We start from the raw sequence: 14,102 nt of genomic DNA on the forward strand, positions 1-14,102 counted from the left end.
TTGCTGGTCAGTCACCCACCACCATTGGCAAGGGTACGGATTCCATATTTGGACCATTGGGGGCGATGCAAAAGGCCACCCTCCAGATCGCAAGGGGTTATTGTGAAAGGAGTATGGGCATGACATTTTGATTTGCATCAAATTTAAAATGTGTGCGCAATAGTAGGACAAACGCATAGTTTACATTGTTTAAGGGATATATCAGTGAAGACCACCTCTTCCAGGGCAATAGGAGACGCCATATCTTTCTATACTCAGCCAGGGGACTGAAGAATCATATCTAAACCAATTTAGGATGGTTTTAGTGCCTGAAAATACCATTTACCATTTGATATGGATAGTCCCATGTATTTTCCCATCTGCAAGTTTGTTAATTTTATCCTTGTCATATATATTTCGTAACAAGGGAAGCATTGAACTACAGAAATTCCCATATGTTCCAAAAATGCCCAAAGATATGGTCATTCTAGTCTATCAAAAGCTTTTTCTTAGTCGAGAGATAGAACTGCCCAAGGAGATTTGGTTTCTGACGAAGCATGTAAGTTATGAAATAAACGACGGAGTTTATCTGAGGATAATCGTTTTTATAACAAACCCCCTTCGGTCCAGATCTACCCATTTGGGTAAGTACGTTTCAAGACGGGACAACATAATGTTTGAAAATAGTTTAATATCTGTGTTTATCAAAGACAGAGGGCGACAGTGAGAGCACTGGGAGGTGTCCTTAGCTTTTTTTTTTAAATAAAAGCAAAATTAGTGCTGTACTTACATCCCTTCCCAATGAACCTTTGTGAACGGCTGTATTAATCATTTGAATTAACAGTGGAACCCAACAGACCTCAGGAGGAATACCGTCACAACCAGGTGATTTGCCGTTATTCATGATACCTAATTCCCTTTTGAGCTCATGGAGAAACATTTGGTATTTCTGTTTTTTGACATTTGCATTTCTGAAACCTGTTTTCGCTTTGTCACTATGGGGTATTGTGTGTAGATTTACGAGGGCTGTAACGTAACAAAATGAGGAAAAAGTCAAGGGAACTGAATACTTTCCTAATGCACTGTACCTGGCCACCGCGGGGGAAATGTCAAATGGGGTCATCCACCGCCATGCCACCCTTGGACTATAGAACACTGCCCATCTCCTTAATTTCCTGAACACCTTACAGTACATGTCAATCTTTCTCACCCAGAGCAGAGAGTGCCAGGTGATGCTGAGAAGCAAATGTATGTTCTAATTTGGGACAACATACGTTTCCATCGGGCTACTCAGGTCAGCAACTGTTTCCATGACTATCCCAGGTTTACAATTCTTTATCTCCCACCATATTGCCAATTCTCAACCCCATTGAGGAGTTGTTTTCAGCATGGCGTGGAAGGTGTATGGTCGCAAACCCCATGAATGTATGGCCCTTCTCCAGGCAATGGAGGAGGCCTGTGGTGACATTCCAGCAGAGTCCTGTCATAGGTGGATGCATCATGCCAGAAGATATTTCCCCCACTGTCTGTCCATGGAGAATACCGCCTGGGATGTTGATGAAAATCTGTGGCGGGACCAAACAACACTATTTGTTTCTTGCCTTATGATTGTGATTTTACTGTATTTTGACAGTTTCTTTATCTATTCCGTACAATTGATCTAACATATTGTACAGTAGTACAAATAGGACTATTTTTCTTCCTTTGCATATGCAAAATATATTTACTGTATGTTTGCATATTTACTGTATGTGTGCTTATGTAGCCGATGTGAAATTGCTAGCTAGTTAGCGGTGGTGCGCGAAGATTAATTGTGTGTCGTCTTCAATCGGTGACGACCATGTGAGGTTATGAGACCTGACTTGAAGCGAGTGGTTCCCCTTGCTCTGCACCAGTGGTGAGAGCGCGTGGCGAGGAGACAGATTCTTGGTGGAGCGATGGGTAACAATGCTTGGGCAAGGGTGACTATTGGAGAGGGTGGAGAGGAGGATCTGATGGTTCACAGAGCCCAGGTCGGGGCAAGGGGACGGGCGTAAAGTCTATACTGTTACACTTACAGTATGCTGTTTGTCATGTATTGATTCATGTTGAAATGTAAAACTTGCATTGGTGTTCCTTTCTTGTTTGAGTACATGCTAACAATATACAGTATGACAACAAATTATTGGTCTTCACACTGAAATAAGCTCTGATAGTAGTGTTTTGAATATGTCACATCGGTTGTCACTAAGTTAGATACATTTGATGTGTGTGTGTCTCATTTGTATGCATAGTTTCATTTTGAAGATAATAGCTAGTGTTACCATTCTTTTTATCGAAAATGTAATTGTTATTTTTAGTGTTGGTAAGCCCATGGGTATAAAATAAAAAGCATGACCCACAGGGAAACCCACTCATTGGTCACTTCCCAGCCAGAAGAACCTTGAAAAGTGGTTCCCCCTTCCAAGCCCCCCTTCCCCAGCCCCCCTCCCCCTAGCCCTTCCGTCCCGGTTCCCCCAGCCTGCACTATAATTACGGTATGGTTTGTCATGTATAATGGCAAGTGGCAGCCTTTCATATTTGAAATATCTTAACAGTATGACATATTTTTGGTCTTAACTGAAATAAGCTCTGAAAAAGATAATTTGATGTGTGTGTGTGTGTCATTTGTAAAACAAAATAAGTAACCAATTCAGACCATTACAGTTAAGTTAGCAGAATCGACGAGTAAGGCTAATGAAGAAAAAAACGAGAATGAAAACAAAAAGAAGAAATGAAAGAAAGCCTTAATGCCTTATACTAGAATCCCCCCCAAAATTAATTTTATTTAGAAGTAATAACTATATGATTCTAGGCTATTTTGGTCAAGGTAAAAATAGCCATGTGTTTTTTTCTCAGTAAGCAAAAATGATGATCTTCTATTTTTAGCTGATACATATCAAACTGGAATAACTCAAATAAAATCAAAGTTTATTTGTCACATGACAGAATACAACGGGGTGTGAACCATACAGCGAAATGCTTACTTATAAGCTCTTCCTCAACAATGCAGAGTTCAATATCAGAGGTACCAAATAGAAATAGGATCTTTAAAAAAAACATGGAAACAACACTAGATCAGATAAAAATAAAAGCACATGAGAAATAAAACACAAAAATGTAAGCTATATACTGTACAAGGCCAATGTGTAGGGATATGGTGTAAGTTGAGGTAATATACCCATACATGTAGGCAGGGGTAAAAAGTGACTAGGCAGCCGGACAAGTAATAATAAATAGTAGCAGCATCGAAGCGCTATAGGAGGAGCTATAGGAGGACGGGCTCAATGTAATGGCTGGAATGGAATTAATGGAACGGAGTCAAACATCTGGTTTCCATATGTTTGATGTGTTTGATACCATTCCATTTATTCCATTCCAGCCATTATAATGAGCCCTTCTTCCTATAATGAGCCCACACCAGCATCCTCTAAGGTGTGTGTGAGTGTGTGTTTGTGTGTGTGCTATGTGTGCGTGCGCGTGTGCGTGCGCATGCATGTGTGTGTGAGAGAGAGTGACAGTGTGAGGATAGAGACCTGAGAGTGTGCATAAAGTCAGTGCAGATTGAGTAAATGCAGCTAGACGATGGATGGGGGATGAGCAGCCATTGGTTAGCTATTCAGCAGTCTAATGTCTTGGAGATAGAAGCTGTCTCTGAGCTTGTTGGTCCGAGACCTGATGCTCCTGTACCTTTTTCCAGATGGTAGTGGAGACAACAGTACATTGCTGGGTTGGCTGAAGTCTTTGGCAATTTTCCGGGTACACTGCCTGATATAAATGTCCTGGATGGCAGGGAGCTTAGCCCTAGTGATGTACTGGGCCGTCCGCACCACCCTCTGTAGGGCCTTGCAGTCGAGGGAGATGCTGGAACCGTTCTCTGACCTCCTCACTGTAGGATGCATCATTGCTGTCAGTGATCAGGCCTACTAACATTGTGTAGTCAGCAAACTTGATGATGGTGTTGGAGTCGTGCGTGGCCATGTAGTAGTGTGTGAACAGGGAGTACAGAAAGGGACTAAGCACATCCCCTTGGGGGGCCTGCGTGTTGAGGATCAGTGCGTGGTGGAGGTGTTGTTGCTTATCCTCACCACCTGGGGTTGGCCCATCAGGAAGTCCAGGATCCTGTTGCAGAGCGAGGTGTTCAGCCCCAGGGTCCCAACAAAGACGGTTTATCATGAAGATGCCTAGAAACTGCTTCTCCAGTAGAAATCCATGATCACACTTGTAGGCGATGTCCTGGCGATGTTAGCTAGCTAAGCTCATGCGCAGAAACACGGTCGTGTGGAACGGTTGTGTCGCACTGTAGTCAAAGATTAATGTTGTAGGTTACACTGGCAAGTATAAGAATACTTGCCACGGCATATTATTGAACTACACAGAGAATTGTTTCACATGGGGGAGATGTGAGAAGCTGAAAGGTTAGCATGCTTGCTGTTTTTAGCCAGCTAGCCAGCAAGCTGCTAGTGGAGTAGCCTACAGCCAACTGGCAGGCACAAAATGAGGTAAAGTAAAAACAAATTACATCCCACTGGCCACAAACTGGTTGAATCAACGTTGTTTTAACATATTTTATCAACATATTGTCATGTGGAAAATACATTGGATTTGAAAAAAGTAATCAAAGTGGTTTTGAGGGTAAAATTTCAATCAAAGGATTATGTCATCATGGTAACCACATTTCAACATAGACAAACTTTGTAGAAAATATGTTTAATTTGTACCTTTAAAGTTGCAATATATAACTTTTTAGAAGCGTTAGATTTGTTCTATGTGCGCTATTTTTATGCTCCTCGTTCTTAGTTTTTTTGTTGTTACGTCTTATACTTCCTGTTTTGTAAACCAGCTTCAAAACAGCTGAAAATACAATATTTTTGGTTATGGAAAATATATTTCACAGTGGTTAAAATGGTAAAATGATTATCTACACTATACTTCCTTGTTGTGTCACATAAACTACTAGAATTGTAGCAACCAGGAAATGGCGGAGCATTTTCAGCATAGTGCATCTTTAAAACAATGTCAGATCTTCAATGTTATATCCACAATTAGAAAAAAAAGCAGTCTGGGCAGCATCTCCTACTGGAGCATTGATCTATCTACAGCTACCCTTTGGTCTCCCATCCAGGGTTTACACCAAGCCCAGCTTAGCGATGATCTTTGTCAGTAACTATAACCAATGTGCTATCGTGAAATTGATTGTTAACCTTTCTAGCGCAGGCGTTCCGCTAGCGGCCAAGCTTTGAAAAACTACAAACCTCAGATTTCCCACTTCCTGGTTGGATTTTTCTCAGGTTTTCGCCTGCCATATGAGTTCTGTTATACTCACAGACATCATTCAAACAGTTTTAGAAACTTCAGAGTGTTTTCTATCCAATACTACTAATAATATGCATATATTAACCTCTGGGACTTAGGAGGCAGTTTACTCTGGGCACACATTTCATCCAAGTGAAAATGCTGCCACCTATCCCAAACAGGTTTAAAAACAAAATAGATTCACTATCTAAGTTACTCCAAATGGTAGGTTTAACAGAGGAAATTAAATGTGACCATCCTTTATCAATAATGTGTTATCAGTTATGCTATTTAGGCCTATATATCATTTGTAATGTCATCAACAGCTATTGTTTCATTTCAACCCGGAATTCAACATAAAATAGAATTGGCCTAGGGTTTCAAGCTCTGGTTGATTCCAAATGTAATGATATTTAGTAGTGAATTGTGTTTGGTTGTCAATGCAACCAAATATCAACATTTGAAGAAGATGTATCTTCTGCTTCGATAGGTTTAACTCCAGTTTATCTACAAATTAATAATTGATATGTTGGATTCACGTCTCCATCTCAACCAAAAACCTAAATTAAAGAATAGGACTAAATCAAATCAAACTTTATTTAACGTGCATTTAAAGTTTGATTTGATTTTGTCCTATTCTTTATCACTATATCACTTCTGAAACATATTACTTTTGTAATACAGTAAATAACCTTAAGTTAAGGCTATTTTATGTAACATTCAACCTTAAAATGAGTAACACTTCCATGGGGTTACTGTAACTATACATTTCATCTTATGTAATCATATAAAGCTGCATTTTCAAGATAGCATGCATATGTCGATTCTGTGCAGAATCTCAAACAGCGTTGATCACTTGCACAATCCAAGTCATTTGGTTCTGCTATTATATGAAGCACACTGATAACACATTAATCTAAATCCAAGATGTCGTAGCAGTCAGACGTCTTTGTCTTTGTCCTGTCCGTGTCCCTTGTATACTGTATATCTTTTTATATATTTTTCTTCTGATATCTTTTTAAAAATATTTTCTTAAACCTCAACTTATAATTACTCTCCTGCAACCCGCCTCACCCAATGTGGAGTGGATCTGTTTTTTTTCTCTAAAATATTTCTATTTACTTCGGATCTGGAATCCCTCAACTGAAGCTAGCCAGCTAACTACCTACCAGCTATCAGTCAGCAAACTTTAGTAAGCTAAACAGTAAGCTAAACTCTAAGCTCTAGCCAGTTCGAACAACGTGACTCAAACCAGAGCATAATGGACCTATTTTTTTTTGCTCCATATCCTCGGATTCCTACAGCAAACTCAGAACATTTTCATCTGGATCTTAGCAACTAGCTAACCGCAATCACGGGCTATTGTTTCCATCCCGGAGCAAGCACCAATTAGCCTGAAGCTAGCCTGGCTAGGGCTCCTGGGCTACCACCGAAGCCCACTCCTGGGCTACAATATCCAGATCCCTTATACTGCCGGTACGGTGCACGGGACCCCGCCGATCCTCTACAACTGGAATACCGACATAATCTGCCCGAGGATTCCAACAGGCCCATTCTGCTAACCGCGGCCTGCTAGCTACCTAGAGCTACTTGGAACCCTACTAATTCACGACTGGTCTATCGACGTCACCGATCGAAGAGTCAAAAACAGACATACCTCCACCGCGACCTCTGCCAAAGGCCCTTCTGCTAACTTAATAGCCCCAGTCTACTAACTGCTCGCACCGGTCTGCTAACTGCTTGCTTGCTAACCCGGTCTGCTACCTTGCTGGCCCCAGTCTGCTAACTGCTAGCTTGTTAGCCCCGGCCTACTAACTGCCAGCTCAACCACTCACTGGATCCATATGTTCACTTGACTACGCATGCCTCTCTCAAATATCAATATGCCTCGTCCATTACTGTCCTGGTTAGTGATTACTGTCTTATTTCACTTTAGAGCCTCGAGCCCTGCTCAATATGCCTTAACCAACCATGTTGTTCCTTGGTTTCATGCACGTTAACTTTAGCATTCTACTCCCTAAGTTTGTTTTACTCACTGCTTTAGCACACTCTGCTAACCCGGATGTCTTAGCCGTGTCTGAATCCCGGCTAACTATAACATTATCTGCCAAGATAGAACTGCCAAAGGGGGCGGTGTTGCAATCTACTGCAAAGATAGCCTGCAGAATTCTATCTTACTATACAGGTCTGTAACTATTTTTTGAAGCTTCTACTTCAAAAAATTCACCATTCCAGAAACAAGTATCTCATTGTTGCCGCTTGCTATAGACCACCCTCTGCCCCCAGCTGTGCCCTTGACACCATATGTGAATTGATTGCCCCCCATCTATCTTTTGAGCTCGAACTACTAGGTGACCTAAACCGGGACATGCTTAACATCCCGGCCATCCTACAATCTAAGCTTGATGCCCTCAATCTCACACAAATGATCAATGAACCTACCAGGTACAACCCCAAATCCGTAAACACAGACACCCTCATAGATATCATCCTAACTAACTCACCCTCCAAATACACCTCTGCTGTTTTCAATCAAGATCTCAGCAATCACTGCCTCATTGCCTGCATCCGTAATGGGTCTGCGACCAAACGACCACACCTCATCGCTGGCAAACGCTCCCTAAAACACTTCTGCGAGCAGTCCTTTCAAATCGACCTGGCCAGGGTATCCTGGAAAGACACTTACCTCATCCCGTCAGTAGAAGATGCCTGGTTATTCTTTAAAAGTGCCTTCCTCACCATCTTAAATAAGTATGCCCCATTCAAAAATGTTAGAACCTGGAATAGATATAGTCCTTGGTTCATTTCAGAGCTGTCTGCCCTTGACCAGCACAAAAACATCCTGTGGCGTTCTGCATTAGCATCGAATAGCCCCCGTGATATGCAACTTTTCAGGTAAGTTAGGAACCAATATACACAGGCAGTTAGGAAAGCTAAGGCTAGCTTTTTCAAACATAAATTTGCATCCTGTAGTACTAACTCAAAAAAGTTCTGGGACACTGTAAAGTCCATGGAGAATAAGAGCACCTCCTCCCAGCTGCCCACTGCTCTGAGGCTAGGAAACACTTACCACCGATAAATCCAATATAATTGAGAATTTCAAGAAGCATTTCTCTACGGCTGGCCATGCTTTCCACCTGGCTACCCTTACACCGGTCAACTGCCCGGCACCCTTCTCAGCAACCCGCCAAAGCCCCCACCATTTCTCCTTCATCCAAATCCAGATAGCTGACGTTCTGAAAGAGCTGCAAAATCTGGACCCCTATAAATCAGCCAGGCAAGACAATCTGGACCCTATCTTTTTAAAATGATCTGCCGAAATTGTTGCAACCCCTATTGAACTAGCCTGTTCAACATCTCTTACGTATTGTCTGAGATTCCCAAAGATTGGAAAGCTGCTGCGGTCATCTCCCTCTTCAAAGGGAGTGACACACTAGACCCAAACTGCTACAGACCTATTATATCTATCCTACCCTGTCTTTCTAAAGTATTCAAAATCCAAGTTAACAAACAGATTACCGACCATTTCGAATCCCACCTTACCTTCTCTGCTATGAAATCTGGTTTCAGAGCTGTTCATGGGTGCACCTCAGCCACGCTCAAGGTCCTAAACGACATCATAACTGCCATTGATAAGAGACATTACTGTGAAGCCGTATTCATCGACCTGGCCAAGGCTTTCGACTCTGTCAATCACCACATTCTTATTGGCAGACTCGACAGCCTTGGTTTCTCAAATGATTGCCTCGCCTAGTTGACCAACTACTTCTCTGATAGAGTTCAGTGTTTCAAATCGGAGGGCCTGTTGTCCGGACCTCTGGTAGTCTCTATGGGTGTGCCACAGGGTTCAATTCTTGGGCTGACTCTCTTCTCTGTATACATCAATGATGTCCCTCTTGCTGCTGGTGATTCTCAGATCCACCTCTACGCAGACGACACCATTCTGTATACTTCTGGCCCTTCTTTGGACACTGTCTTAACTAACCTCCAGACAAGCTTCAATGCCAAACAATACTACAATGGCCTCAAAATGCTCTTAAATGCAAGTAAAACTAAATGCATGCTATTCAATCGATCACTACTCTGGACGGCTCTGACTTAGAATATGTGGACAACTACAAATACCTACAGTAAGTGTCTGGTTAGACAGTAAACCCTCCTTCCAGACTAACATTAAGCATCTCCAATCCAAAACTAAATCTAGAACCGGCTTCCTATATTGCAACAAAGCATCCTTCACTCATTCTGCCAAACATACCCTTGTAAAACTGACCATTCTACCGATCCTCGACTTCGGCCATGTCATCTATAAAATAGCCTCCAACAAATTGGATGCAGTCTATCGCAGTGCCATCCGTTTTGTCACCAAAGCCCCATACACTACCCGCTCTCGTTGGTTGGCCCTCGCTTCATACTCGTCCCTAAACCCACTGGCTACAGGTTATGTACAAGTCTTTGCTAGGTAAAGCCCCGCCTTATCTCAGCTCACTGGTCACCATAGCAGCACCCACTCGTAGCACGCACTCCAGCAGGTGTATCTCACTGGTCACCCCCAAAGCCAATTCCTCCTTTGGTCGCCTTTCCTTCCAGTTCTCTGCTGCCAATGACTGGAACGCACTGTCAAAATCACTGAAGCCGGAGACTCATATCTCCCTCATTAGCTTCAAGCACCAGCTGTCAGAGCAGCTCACAGATCACGGCACCTGTACATAGCCCATCTGTAAACAGCCCATCTACAATTTAACCCTGATGTCCTTACACATCTCTCTGGTCTTGGCCATTGTGGAGAGGTTGGAGTCTGTTTGATTGAGTGTGTGGACAGGTGTCTTTTATACAGGTAACGAGTTCAAACAGGTGCAGTTAATACAGGTAATGAGTGGAGAACAGGAGGGCTTCTTAAAGAAAAACTAACAGGTCTGTGAGAGCCGGAATTCCTACTGGTTGGTAGGTGATCAAATACTTATGTCATGCAATAAAATGCAAATTAATTACTTAAAAATCATACAATGTGATTTTCTAGATTTTTGTTTTCGATTCCGTCTCTCACAGTTGAAGTGTACCTATGATAAAAATTACAGACCTCTACATGCTTTGTAAGTAGGAAAACCTGCAAAATCGGCAGTGTTTCAAATACTTGTTCTCCCCACTGTATAGACTTTTTGTTTTTTTCTACTGTATTATTGACTGTATGTTTTGTTTATTCCATGTGTAACTCTGTGTTGTTGTATGTGTCGAATTGCTATGCTTTATCTTGGCCAGGTCGTAGTTGCAAATGAGAACTTGTTCTCAACTAGCCTACCTGGTTAAATAAATAAAAATCTGACATATAAATAAACACAATATCTTACATTGTATTTCCATTTGAACTTTGCTGTGCTATTAAATGGTTGAAAGCGCAGTGATGGACATTTGGGTGACAACTAAACCAAATATCAGACATTGTTTCTCCATGTGAATTTGGTTGTGCTTTTAGATGGTTGAAAGCATAGTGAAAATACAATGGAAATTCAACTAACATTTGGCTGTCTTGAATGGGTTGAGTGGGTGTATATAGGTTGTAATCTCATTGATTAACATCTCAACCAAATATTACTCAATTGTCCACCTTGAAATTACGTGATGTGCCCAGTGGGATGTAGCTATTATTCAAATGTGCAGTTGGTTTAAGATAACAGTGGTGATGATGTTTTCAACGTGACCCGTTGCTGACAGGTGTATAAAATCAAGCACACCGCCATGCCATCTCCATAGACAAACATTGGCAGTAGAATGGCTTTATTGAAGAGCTCAGTGACTTTCAATGCGGCACTGTTATAGGATGTCAGTTTGTCAAAAAAAGTCAGTTCGTCAAATCTCTGCCCTGCTCGAGCTGCCCCAGTCCACTGTAAGTGCTGTTATTGTAAAGTGGAAATGTCTAGGAGCAACAACGGATCAGCCGCGAAGTAGTAGGCCACACAAGCACACAGAACGGGACCACCGAGTGCTGAAGCACGTAGAGCATAAAACTCCTATCACACTCACTACCGAGTTACAAACTGCTTCTGGAAGCAATGTCAACACAATAACTGTTCGTCGGGAGATTCGTGAAATGGGTTTCCATGGCCGAGCAGCCTCACACAAGCCTAAGATTACCATGCGCAATGCCAAGCGTCGGCTGGAGTGGTGTAACGCTCACCGCCATTGGACTCTAGAGCAGTGGAAATGTGTTCTCTGTAGTGACGAATCACGCTTCACCATCTGGCAGTCCGATAGGCGAATCTGGGTTTGGCGGATGCCAGGAGAACGCTACTTGCCCCAATGCATTGTGCCAACGGCAAAGTTTGGTGGAGGAATAATGGTCTGGGACTGTTTTTCATGGTTCAGGCTAGGCCCCTTAGTTCTAGTGAAGGGAAATCTTAACGCTACAGCATACAATGAATTCTAGATGATTCTATGCTTTCAACTTTGTGGCAATAGTTTGGGGAAGGCCCTTTCCTGTTTCAGCATGACAATGCTCCTGTGCACAAAGTGAGGTCCATACAGAAATGGTTTGTCGAGATCGATGTGGAAGAACTTGACTGGCCTGCACAGAGCCCTGACCTCAACTCCATCGAACACCTTTGGGATGAATTGGAATGCAGACTGCGAGCCAGGCCTACTCGCCCATCATCAGTGTCTGACCTCACTAATGTTCTTGTGACTGAATGAAAGCAAGTCCCTGCAGAAATGTTCTAACATCTAGTGGAAAGTCTTCTCAGAAGAGTGGAGGCTGTTATAGCAGCAAAGGGGGGACCAACTCCATTAAAATGCCCATGATTTTGGAATGAGATGGTTGATGAGCAGGTGTCCATATACTTTTGGACATGTAGTAGTGTATCATGTTACAAAAAGGTGCGCGTTGCTCCCCAAAAAATTAAATTCCACGTGTACCAATAATTAATCTTGACTAACATGAGGTATGGATCTGTTACTACTTTGTTGCACTGGGCCTAGGAGAGTAACTGGGAGAGTAAGTGTTAATTATACATTGACCGCCCCAGCCTTAATACATACATGTCTGAAGATGAATAAAGGCCCGTGCTTGATCAAAACAAGGTCTCTCAAGTTGACATAATAAGCATTTTGCAAGAAAAACATACAGTATGTACAGTAGCGTCCTGTCCAGGTGATGTACTTGTACATAAGACGACCTCACGCTACAGAAACAGGAGATGGGCCATTCTGTCTCGGACAAGGCGTATTGACTTATACGTACAGTTGTCCTGCTCCATAACACTCCAATTTAATGGACACTGCTGCTGCTGCCACGCCCCATCCATAGAGACGAATACAGTATTAATCTCTACACTCCCATCCCATTAGCCAAGGACAGGAAGAAACAGAGGGAGCTCATTGTGGCCTTAAGTCCCAAAGGGGACGAAGAATATTCAGTTAAGGAAAGTCCCGGCTCTCACTCACTTGTAGACTCTGGCGTTGTACTTCCTCTCTCCGGGGAAACCGAACATGCCACAGATGACTCTGCTGTTGTGCTTGGTCCACTCCACATCACAGATCTGCTTCCACTTCCCTCCGTCCTTCACCTCCACGTAGCCCTCTGTCACTGGGATGCGCTTGCGGTATGATGACAGAATGGCCCGGATACGCACGTCCTCCACCTGAATGTTTAAACTCTGTGAACAAAAACGTACATATTTGAGTATATGAGTGTCAGCTAATACTATATCTCTGCTATAGCTTTCAGTGATTGAATGAGCAAGGTATTGAGCATATCAGATACGTTAATAGATGGTAGGGTTCATTTCACATTCATAGACCAAGAGGCATCTGTATTGTAAAAATGTAAGTCATTATAAATTATGGTCTCTTCCCCTGTGGTCCTCTATGGCTCTCTCTTACTCTATGGTCTTTTCCTTATCATCTTCAAAAATAACCACTAAACATGTGAGTACATTTGGCCGTTTTCCCTTGTTACATAATCGTATACCGAAGGCAAGGCATCGACCCCCCCCTCGGCACTCTAATTGCATTCCCTCGTAAAGCCTCTACAGAATACCCAAACCTTTTTACAATCCCATCACCTAATTAATGACAGCTCAGACCCAGCTGTACTGCAACTGCTTGGCTTTTGAACAAGGAAATCAAAGGAGTGACCATGGCAACTCATACAACACTTTCTATCAATTTTAAAGGGTGTCACTGGAAAGATGCTGGTAGGTGACGAAAGCCCAGTCTGGGGTCAAAACGTTGGCCTATTAAACACTTCCGTAGCATTTTACCAGTCTGCAGATTCATTTTTTGTTCTAGATAGAGAAAAACACCCACAAAGCATTATGATTGGTTGTAAAATCAATGGCAACTCTCCACCAAAGATCTTCCATTTACTGTAATATTACAAGAAATAAGATTTGAATATTGTTCCACTTATTGAACCATCTGTGGTGAGAGTGACATGCTGACTTGCCTGAGTTGTTTCTCTCTTCTCCTGCAAGCATTACCAGATCAATACTGTATCATTTCAAAGGCAGCGTATATCTGTCGACATGTCTGTCTGTGTCAAAAAGTAACTTGGAGACCTTCCTCTGTGATGCCTGTTGGGGGTTTGAATAAACAGCCTCTCTTCCAAAACCCCAACCCACATTCCTGCGCTATATGACTGTGTAGGCCATGGGCAACAGAGGAGAGGAGAGAAGTACTGTCTGATGGATATTTGTCTTTTCTTAGCGGATAGGCTGAGAAAGGTCTGGCTGAGACACAAATCAAACCCAGGTCCTGTCCTCTCAGACCTAAAGCCACTGGCTTGTGTCTCAAATGGAACCCTATTCCCAATGTAG

The 14,102-nt window shown here is 42.5% G+C and overlaps 1 protein-coding gene across 4 annotated transcripts in view; it reads right to left on the reverse strand.

The window, feature by feature from the left end:
* Positions 1-14,102, reverse strand: part of LOC135543990 (lysyl oxidase homolog 2B-like) — a 65,760-nt gene that overhangs the window by 26,141 nt on the left and 25,517 nt on the right. For all 4 annotated transcript variants that reach the window (XM_064971331.1, XM_064971314.1, XM_064971322.1 and 1 more), the window contains exon 4: positions 12,730-12,941. In XM_064971331.1, coding sequence (XP_064827403.1) covers positions 12,730-12,941 — 212 coding nt within the window. The remainder of the gene's footprint in view (positions 1-12,729; positions 12,942-14,102) is intronic.

Source organism: Oncorhynchus masou, chromosome 1 (assembly GCF_036934945.1).
Source record: "Oncorhynchus masou masou isolate Uvic2021 chromosome 1, UVic_Omas_1.1, whole genome shotgun sequence".
NCBI lineage: Eukaryota > Metazoa > Chordata > Actinopteri > Salmoniformes > Salmonidae > Oncorhynchus > Oncorhynchus masou.